Genomic DNA, 10,823 nt, shown 5'->3' with positions numbered 1-10,823 from the left:
TCTTTCAGCTTGAGAAATGCCAAGTGTGTTTTGGTTTTCTAACTCCAGGTCTTTGCTCATGTCATTATAATACTTTGTGTTATCAAGCTGCTTTTTGAAATCTGCTGTTCAACTCCTTTACTTGATCATTTTTTCAATTTGACATTCGAGAGCAAGACTTGACATCCATCTTGATCTTTTCTTTTATTCCTGTCTTTCTTTGCCTCTTGCTTTCTTCATGTTTGATGTACTTGATGTCATTCCAAAACTCATCTGGTCACTCCAAAACCCTGGTGGCATAGTGGTTAAGTACTACAGCTGCTACTCAAGAGGCTGGCAGTTCAAATCCACCAGGCACTCTTTGGAAACACTATGGGGAGGTTCTTCTCTGTCCTACAGGGTCACTATGAGTCAGAATCGATTCAACAGCAATTGATTTGGTTTTTTTTTTCTTTTTCTTTTTCCCTTTGCCTCTTGCTTTCTTCATGTATGATGTCCTTGATGTCATTCCACAACTCGTCTGGTCTTCGGTCATTGGAGTTCAATGAGTCAAATCTATTCTTGAGATGGTCTCTAAATTCAGGTGGGATATACTCAAGGTCATATTTTGGTTCTCGCTGACCTATTCTAATTTTCTTCAGCTTCAGCTTGAACTTGCATATGAGCAATTCATGGTCAGTTCCACAGTTCATCCCTGGCCTTGTTCTGACAGATGATATTGAGCTTTTCCATCATCTCTTTCCACAGATGTAGTTGATTTGATTCCTATGCATTCCATCCGGTGAGGCCCACGTTTATAAAAAAATGTTGTTGAAAAAAGGTATTTCCAATGAGGAAGTCATTGGTCTTGCAAAATTCTTTCATGCAATCTCCGTCATCATTTCTATCTCCAAGGCCATATTTTCCAACTACGGATCCTTCTTCATTTCTAACTTTTGCATTCCAATCACCGGTAATTATCAATGCATCCTGATTGCATGTTGGATCGATTTCAGACTGCAACCCAAAAAACCAAACCCATTGCTGTCGAGTCCATTCCGATTCATAGCGACCCTATAGAACAGAGTAGAACTGCCCCATAGAGTTTCCAAAGAGCGTCTGGTGGATTTGAACTGCCAACCTTTTAATTAGCAGCTATAGCACTTAACCACTATGCCACCAGGGTTTCCTTTCAGACTGCAGAAGTTGGTAAAACCCTTCAATTTCTTCATCTTTGACCTTAGTGGTTGGTGCATAAATTTGAATAATAGTCATATATTAACTGGTCTTCCAGATAGGATATTATCCTATCACTGACAGCACTGTACTTCAGGATAGATCTTGAAATGTTCTTTTTGATGATGAATGCAACACCATTCCTCTTCAATTTGTCATTCCTGGCGTAGCAAACCATATGATCATCTGGTTCAAAATGGCCAATACCAGTTCATTTCAGCTCACTAATGCCTAGGATATTGATGTTTACGCAGTCCATTTCATTTTTGATGAGTCCCAATTTTCCTAGATTCATATTTCATACATCCCACATTCGAATTGCTCAAGGATGTTTGCATGTGTTTCTTCTCATTTTGAGCCGTGCCGCATCAGCAAATGAAGGTCCTGAAAGCTTGACTCCATCCATGTCATTAAGGTCTACTCTACTTTGAGGAGGCAGTTCTTCCCCAGTCATCTTTTGAGTGTCTTCCAACCTGAAGGGCTCATCTTCCAGCACCACATCAGACAATGTTCTGCTACTATTCATAAGGTTTTCACTGGGTAATTTTTTTCAGAAGTAGACCACCAGGTCCTACTTCCGAGTCTGTCTTAATCTGGAAACTCTGATGAAACCTAGTGCTACCATAACAGAAACACGACAAGTGGGTGGCTTTAATAAACAGAAATTTATTTTACCACAGTTTAGGAGGCTAGAAGTCTGAACTCAGAGAGCTGGCTCTCAGGGAAGGCTTTTTCTCTGTCAGCTCTGGAGGAAGGTCCTTGTCTCTTTTCATCTTTGTTCCTGGATGGTCAAGGTGGCTTGCATCTACTCCTGGGTGATCAAGGTGGCTCCGCATCTCTCTTCCCCCATCTCTGCTTTTTTCAATTCCTTGTTTAATCTTTTTTACATCTCAAAAGAGATTGACTCAAGACACACCCTACACAATTCTGTCTCATTAACAAAGACAACCCATTCCCAATCCAGATTATAACCGCAAGCATAAAGGTGAGGATTTACAACACATATTTTTTGGAGGGCACAATTCAATCCATAACATATCTCTACTCAACCCTTCTCACTGTAAACTCAGTGAGCTGAAGTTATTCAATAGTACGTGGCAACAGAAAAGGGATGATGTAAGTTTTCAGTAAGGTATGACAATATTGCCTAAAATTCATTTATTTAGTGAGAGGACTTTTCTGTTGTGATGATGGTGACGTCAAGCATATCAAGGTAAAACAGCACTGTGTAAAATGACTGAAAATATTTTATTTTATTGAAAAATGAAACATTTTACAATTGTCAAGAAGTTTATCTGCAGAAAAAAATTTTTAAAGTGATACTATTTTATAAAAGCTGTGCTCAAATACAAGTTGTGAAATTTTTATCAACTGAAGAAAAAGAGCAGTACACTTACTGTATTTTGTCCCAGGTGTAAAGACTACTTGATAGTTTATTCTATAACCTCACATTAATTTTTATTCATAACGAAATAATTATGAGTAATCTACTATCAGAGTTTACTTATCAGTTTTTGCAGTCCTTCGTGGTTACTTCATTAAAAACTCCATGTTATCGCCAATGAGCTTTAACTGTAACATCACATCTCCATTTATTAATAGGCAACGGTGTCAGATATTCCTACAACTGAAAAGTCTTACAACCCATCCATTTATTTCCCCAACACCATTAGTTGCAACCCCACTAACAACCGCTAAGGTGAGGTGAGAGGGGTAAGTCTTTAATCTCTACGTGGAATCTTGCCCATAATACAGCACCATTATGTCCGCCCAAGATGCAGGTGATCAAGAAGAGTCCATCTTCGACGGGCTCTACAAGCAACCTGCGTGGAGTGAACGGGGGTCTGCATCTTGCCTCCGGCTGCGGGGCGTAGGGCACCTTCCGCAGGGCTGATGGCCCAGGTGTGGCGAAGCGACGGGGCTTCCACCAACCGTTAGGATCAGGAAACGGTGGAAAGCCGTAGGGAAAATGGATGGAGGCTGCGGCGGAGGAATACGGCAGTGCAGAAGTACATGCACGGAACTGGAGCCTCCCCCCCCCCCCCCCGCCCCCCGCCGCCCCAACAAGGGAGCCCAGCTCCAGGGAAGCCCGCAGCTTCCTCCATCTTAGTTGCTGGAAGCGGAAGGGGCGTCTGGGTCCCTCCACGGTCGCGCCTGCCCTCCTCGGTCCCTCAGGGGCCGACCCTCAAGGCAGGGGCGGCTCCCCCGGCCTAATGGCGGAGCCCAGGCGGGCTTCTCGGGGCCAGGGGGCTTGGCATTGAACTCGTCCCAAAATAGCACAGCGTCCCGACAAAATGGAGGACGTCGTCTCCTGCTGCACCCACGGTGGTGGGGGGGGACTCTGTCCTACGGGGCGAGGCGAGGGTGGAAGGGCTTCCACTCAGTACCCTGGATTCCACCGCGCCCTCGGCCTCTGCTCCCCACTCGGTCTGGCCCCAGCCCTTCTCTACCGTGCCCCTCGCCCGCTGGGGCTCCAGGGAATGGACCGGGAGGGTGTTCGGGGCACCGAGGCTGGGTCTCTCCTCGGGAAGAGTCGTTCGGGGTCGCTACAGCGGCCTGCGTGCCCAGGCCCGGGCGAGAGAGGAGTGGCCCAGCCTCCGTCTCTCGGGCTGTCCTTGCCTTGGGGAGCCCGCTAGTACACCCGGAGAGCCAGCAGGCGACCAGTGCAAGGAGCCACAGGCATAGCATCCGCCTGATCCAGATGGCTAGCGGGGGTGGGGCACCGCGGGGAGGGTACTGGCGGGGAAGCAAAGAGGCGGCAGGTAGGGAGGGGAATGGAAACGCCAGAGGGTGTGGCCTGTGTCTGATGAACAGCCCTTTGGACAACCTCATCGAGGGGGTCCTGAAGGAAGGCAGATCGAGCCAATTGACGTGCCGGGAGCGCCGCGGCCCGTCTTCTCCCCAGCCAGTGAGGGGGCGGGGGAGAGGAAGGGGCGGGGCCTCCTCGGTCTGCGCTGCGCAGTCGCTGCCGCCGCCTCCTCCTCCACCTCCTTCTCCTCCTCTTTCTTGTTCTGCTTCTCATCAGCGCTAAACCCGGGACTGGACCCAGCGGAGTTGTGCTTGTTACCGAAGGGGGGGGTGGGTCGGGGGAGGGGAGGTTCGTTCCGCGGAGCCGCAGCCACAACCGGGTGAGGCTTGCCCCACTGTCTTCCAGTCCAGGTCCGGTGATAATGAGGGTGGCTGGGAACAGCGCAGCATCCGGAGGAAAAGGCGGATATGGGTGAGGGAAGTCTCCGGAGCCTCCCTCCCACCCAGGATTAATTTCCCGTGGTATGGCCGCCGTCGCCGCTGTCGCGCTGGGGCCTCGGGGGCTCCTCCGGGAGCCACTGATGTCACCAGTGCCTCTCCGGGAGGTCCGAAGGACAGCAAGGCCGAGCCCGGAGGGCTGGGTGAGGCGGTGGTCGCTCGGGGCGGGGTTGGCCCGGGGCTGCGGCCGTCGGGAAGTCGCTGAGGTATTTTTCCTTTCTTTCCTGCTGGGGGAGGCAGGGGAGGGGCGCCTCCGTTCGCGCTTTTGCTCTCTGGGCTGCACTCACAGCCTTTTCCGTAGCCCGCTGCCTCCAAGTTTTTCGGGGCGAAGGCTGCCGCCTCCTCCCTGCCGGGTCCCTCCTTCTCTCTGCTCCTTCGTGGAGCTGCGCGGCTGCTGCTCCTAACGTCTTACTTGGCCGAGTTTCTAATGGCGAACGTGAATCCGTTGCTGATTGCGGGGTAGGGGCGCGAACTGCTCAGGCCCAGGACAACTGCTGGGGGGCACATGTAGGGCGTGTTGGTACAGCGGAGATGGGAACAGCTCCTTACCTCGGAATTGATCCTGAAGTGACGGGATGTTGCTGGGTGGGTAAATTTAGGAGGGAATACAATCCTTTCCTGGGTTTGCCCTTCCCCCTCCTCCAACCTCCCATTAAGTATTTCGCATTGTCAGGTAGTTGTGGTTCTTAATCTTTTTTTTTAAACATAGCTTCTCTACTAAATTGAGCTGGGGGAAGGTAGAAAAGCGCCCAAGCTCCTTGACCTCTTAAACTTTGCCTCCTCCCTCTGGTGGTTAAGAGTTGATGCTGCGTACAGGTTGGGAGTAAGTAAATCATTTTTATTGCTCCTCTCGTTTTAAGACCAGGAACCACCCTCAGCCCTATCCGGTGAAACATTTACAGAAATTAAGAAGGAAAACATTCTCATTGTGAGTCACTTTACCCCGCTTTTCTAGTAGGCTTAGTGCAATAGTTGGATGTTCTTCCTGTGGGATTTGCCTTTCTGTGAAGAGCTAACTGCTTGGGTGGCAGCTGTCCCCAGAGTCAAGGCAGGGTAATTCCTGGGAAGAAAGTGAGAGCAGACGCTGGTATTTACACCACTGATACTCGCTGGAATTCTCAAGTAAGACTTGAAGTTAATTCCTTTTTAAATGTTTTGCCTTTAACATTTTTTTCTTTTCAGTCGATAGAATTAATTTTTTTTTTCTTAGCTGTTGGATTTTTAAAACTCCTGAGTTTTCTGTTGTCTTAAGGTTGAGGAAAAGAGAATCTTTTTCATGTGTTTGCCTTATATTTGAGGAAGGCTCTTATGTACCCTGATATTCCTCCAGCTAGTATGTTTTTTTTTTTTTTTTTTTTTAGTATGTTGGTCAGATCTAATCAGTCAGAGGCTTTCCAAAATGCAGAAAAAAAAAAAGTGCAGGGAGGTTGGTAAATATATTCTCTGGCAGTGCAGTCATTCCTGGACACAATTCTGTACTGTGAAAGAGGATGCAGCAATTTGGGGTGGATAGCAGCTCTTGCCAAAGTAGTGTCAAATAGTCAAAAAAAAATTTTTTTTATTGCAAGCTATTAGATATTTGCTGTTTTGGCTATGACGAGATGACCACTGGAGGATATTTCTGGGACAGGAAATCGTATTAAGTACTTACTAAAAAAGAGTCCCTGGGTACTGCACGCAGTTAACATGCTTGGCTGCTAACCAAAAGGCTGGATGTTTGAGTCCACCCAGAGGCACTTGGGAAGAAAGACCTCCTGATCTATTTATGAAAAATCAGCCATTGAAAACCCCACAGAGCACAGTTCTACTCTGACATATATGGGGGCGACATGAGTGTAATCAATTCCATGACACTGGATTTTTTTCTACGCTGTACAAAGTGTCGGGCATTGATTATTGTAATCGCTGCAAATAAATTGTACATCTGTAAAAAAAAAAAAAGAGTAGCTGCTGAAGCTGCTTATGTACAGCCAAAAACCTCGTGGAATTTGGTTTCTTAGTTTGCAGGTTTAGGGTCATGGTTTCATTGGACATACCCCTTAATGGTTCTGATAACATGTTTAGTGCTTCTGTTCTACCTTCTAATTCATTGAGTAGTGCCGGGGTCCTAAAAGCTTGCAAGTGGCCACCCAAGGCGTGAGAATTGATCTCCGCCTGGAAGGAGCTGCAGAGGAAGGAGAGTCAGGAATAGGAGGAGGGTATGGAATGTGTGGCTAATTGCCTCCATGAACAACTGCCTCCTTTGCCATGAGACCAGAAGAACTAGATGGTGTTCAGGTACCATTACTGAACATTTTGGTCAAAGATTTTATAGAGGAAACCTAGGGAGGAAAATGCAGAACAGCATTTGAAATTCTTATTGTCTCCAGACTTGGAGCCAGGAAGTTTGACTGACTCCCTCAAACTATTGCCCTGAGATAATCTTTAAATCTTAAACCAGAAATATCCCTGACATTTTCTTAAAACGAAGTAGTAGTTTAGCTTAACTAGTAAAAACAATATGTCTGCCTTGAGCATTATGCTCTTTTAAAAGAACTATCTGTATGGGGTCAAAGTGACAACTTGAAAGATCAGTTGGAACCTTAGGGGGCAATGAATTTATGTCAGTAGAGGAGCAACAACAAAAAAAGAGGATGAGAATGGTTATACAACTCAAAGAATTTAATCAGTGTCACTAAATGGTACATGTAGAAACTGTTGAATTGTCTGTTTTGAATTGTCAACAACAACGAAGTAAATTTTTTAAAAAGTGCAGGACGTTGTCTTGTATTTGTATTTTGTTTAATCCTCACAACAGTTCTGCATGGTTTTTTCTAGCACTGCTTATATGCCAACACAGTTCTTAGCATTTTAACATGTATTAAATCATTTAGTCTTCATAGCAACTCAGTGAGGTAGGTACTATAAAGTTTCATAAAATTGGAAATACAAAAGTGCATGCATTTGTAGCATTAAGACAAAACTGGATATTGTTATGCATGTTTTAATTGGTGAAACTTGAGCTTTAATCAGGTGTTCATTGAATTAAGAATGTTCAGTTGTGATGAAAAGGAATGAGATCAAAGAAAAGGTATAGAATCCTAAACCTATACTTTTGAAGATTATAACTGAAAGGTAAGGTGTAATTAGGAATCGTGATATATTTTGTTATTTAGAGTGAACATACCCATCCTCTTCCAGTAGCAGGTATCAGGAAAAACTTTCTGGAGGATAGCACAAAACAGTTAATGTAGCAGCAAAATTTTATTAACTCTAATTTTTAGTTAAAACATCTGAGTGTGTTGCCTTTTTAAGCCTTATGGTGAAATATGCAGTCAGCAAAGTTTATAAAATGGCTAGCTTATTATATTACCATAAAGCATGCTCCCTAATACTTGGATAACTTCTTCCAAGTTTATAAAGTAAAATGTTATGTATATGCTGGAAGCCCCCCACGTGCCACTAACCTTTTTGATAATTAACTTTTTGTATGAATCCCTAAACCTGTGTTTTGTTTTGCCTGTTTTTGAACTTTTTATAAAAAGTTTTAAATGGTTATGTGTGTTTTTGTGTTTGACTTCTTTCATTCAGCCTGTGAGACTGATCCATGTTGTTGCATGTAGCTACGTTCATTGCTTTTTTGTATTCTAGAGTATGAATATGCCACAGTCTGTTTTTTCTGATGCAGAGGAGCATTTTGGTTGTTTCCAGTTTGGAAATAATGCTGCTATGAACTTGTACACTTATACACCTATTTCTGTTGTATACCTAGTAATGAAATCTGGTCCAACTCACATTAAAGAAATTCTTGTTTTACAAATGAAAAAATTTTAATGTAGAGAGAGTAGCAGAATCATTCGGGGTCACACACTGTTTAGTGGAAAGTTGGGATTAGAACAGTTACGTTGTTGTGTGCTGGTGAGTCAATTCCAACTCATAGCGACTTATATGACAGAGTAGAACTGCCTCATAGGATTTCCTAGGCTGTTATTTTTACAGGAGCAGATAGCCAGGTCTTTTCTCCCACAGAGCAGCTGATCAGTATAAACCGCTGACCTTTCAGGTGAGTAGCTGAGCGCTTAACCATTGAGCCACCAGGGCTCCTTAGAGTAGTTACGTTATGCTTCTTATGTTTCGTATTTGTATTTTTTTTCCAATTCCTTTTTTATCTATTCTTTTCAAGCATAATAAGAATATTTAAAGGGAGACAGTGAATTTTCCAAATAGATGGAGCTCTATTTTGATTTCATGATATAAGTATACCGTGAAACGTACCTCATTTGATGCAGTTTAAAAGATAAATTCTAATTTCTTTAACCTGTCATTCAAAATCTCTTCCACCTTGACTGTCACCATGCCTCTACAGGCATCTTTGATTGTCTGTCTGCTTTCTCCTATTTGATCCACTTTCTGTTTCAGTTTTTTTCATTGGGATTAATTAATTCCTTTGTCATCAAGCGAAGTTCATCATGCTTCAAGACAAAGCTTAAATATTATTTGGTTATCAAATCTTTCAGATGTTTCTGGAATTATGGGCCAAACAAATCTTCATTTTTCATTTGCATGTTCATAATTACTATTAAGTTCGAGCATATTTTAATGTTTATTGTCCATTTGTGTTTATTTTTTTTTTGAATGAAAATATCCTTTGTCTATTTTTCTGTTTTTTTTTTCTTGTTGCTTTTTTAAGAGTTTGTAAAATCTAGGAATTATTCTTTTGAGTGTTATATAAGGTAAGATACTTTCTCCAAGTGAGTGGCTAACATTTAGATATGTTTATGATATTTTCCTTCAAAAAGATAAAGTATTTCATTTTTCCTTTAGAACATTTGAATTTACGACTTGGGGACTGCATTCTCATTCAATAATATAAAAGTATGTTTTTTCCTTCTAATTGTTAAATAGTTTTGCCCTTTATGCTTAGCACTTCAACACACCTGAAGTCCATGATATCAAGTAGCGATATCAATTATTTTTAACGTAAAGCAATTTGTCCCAGCCTCATTTACTGAATAACCTATCTTTTTGTCACTAATTTGGTGTGCCTGTTAATCTTTTTTTTTATCCTACTTGGGGTCTTCTCAGCTACTTGGATCTGTAGATAAAGTATTTGTCAAATTTGTGGATTTTTTAAAATTTTTTATTCTGCTTTAAATGAAAGTTTACAAATCAAGACAGCCTTTCATACAAAAATTTGTATACACCTTGCTATATACTTCTAACTGCTCTACCCCTAATGAGACAGCACACTCCTTCCCTCCACTCTCTATTTTCGTGTCCATTCGGCCAGCTTCTGACCCCCTCTGCTCTCTCATCTCCCCTCCAGACAGGAGATGACAACATAGTCTCATGTGTCTACTTGATCCAAGAAACTCGTTCTTTACCAGTATCATTTTCTATCCCATAGTCCAGTCCAGTCACTGTCTGAAGAGTTGTCTTTGGGAGTGGCTCCTGTCTTGGGCTAACGGAGGTCTGGGGACCATGACCTCTGGGATCCTTCTAGTCTCAGTCAGACCATTAAGTCTGGTCTCTTTACAAGAATTGGGTTTGCATCCCAGTGGTCTCCTGCTCCCTTAGGGCTCTCCATTGCACCCCCTGTCAGGGCAGTCATCGGTTGTAGCCAGGCACCATCTAGCTCTTCTGATCTCAGGCTAATCCAGTCTTTGGTTTATGCGGTCCTTTCTGTCTCTTGGGCTCATAATTACCTTGTATCTTTGGTATTCTTAATTCTCCTTTGCTCCAGGTGGGTTGAGACCCATTCATACATCTTAGATGGCCGCTTGCTAGTGTTTGAGTCCCTAGAAGCCACTATCCAAAGTGGGATGTAGAATGTTTTCTTAATAGATTTTATTATGCCAGTTGCCCTAGATGTCCCCTGAAACCATGGTTCCCAAACGCCTGCCCCTGCTACGCTGGCCTTCAAAGCTTTCAGTTTATTCAGGAAACTTCTTTGCTTTTAGTTTAGTCCAGTTGTGCTGACCTCGCCTGTATCATGTGTTGCCTTTCCCTTCGCCTAAAACAGTTCTTACCTACTATCTAATTACTGAAAACCCCTCTCCCGCCCTTCCTCCCTCCCCCCCCATAACCATCAAAGAATATTTTCTTCTCTGTTTAAATTATTTTTCCAGTTATTGTAATAGTGGTTTTATACAATATTCATCCTTTTGCAACTAATTTCACTTAGCATAATGCCTTCCAGATTCCTCCATGTTATGAAATGTTTCACAGATTCATCATTGTTCTTTATTGATGGCGTAGTATTCCATTATGTAAATATACCATAATTTATTTATCCATTCATCCGTTGATGGGCACCTTGGTTGCTTCCATCTTTTTGCTCTTATAAACAGTGCCGCAACAAACGTAGGTGTGCATGTATCTGTTCGTGTAAAGGCTCTTATTTC

The 10,823-nt window shown here is 43.3% G+C and overlaps 1 protein-coding gene across 8 annotated transcripts in view; it reads left to right on the top strand.

The window, feature by feature from the left end:
- Positions 1 to 4,264: 4,264 nt before the first annotated feature.
- The window catches only part of ZMYM5 (zinc finger MYM-type containing 5), a 57,827-nt gene continuing 51,268 nt past the window's right edge, over positions 4,265 to 10,823 (top strand). For 2 of the 8 annotated variants that reach the window (XM_049867367.1, XM_049867364.1), the window contains exon 1: positions 4,267 to 4,414. In XM_049867367.1, the coding sequence (XP_049723324.1) occupies positions 4,365 to 4,414 (50 nt within the window). In that variant the 5' untranslated portion in view covers positions 4,267 to 4,364. Of the gene's footprint in view, positions 5,026 to 5,149; positions 5,264 to 10,823 lie in introns of all 8 variants that reach the window. The other 6 variants (XM_049867368.1, XM_049867370.1, XM_049867365.1 and 3 more) reach the window with 5 other exon arrangements.

This window comes from Elephas maximus, chromosome 23, assembly GCF_024166365.1.
Source record: "Elephas maximus indicus isolate mEleMax1 chromosome 23, mEleMax1 primary haplotype, whole genome shotgun sequence".
NCBI lineage: Eukaryota > Metazoa > Chordata > Mammalia > Proboscidea > Elephantidae > Elephas > Elephas maximus.
The sequence above is the reverse complement of the archived record's forward strand: the minus strand, read 5'-3'. Positions and strand labels throughout refer to the sequence as shown.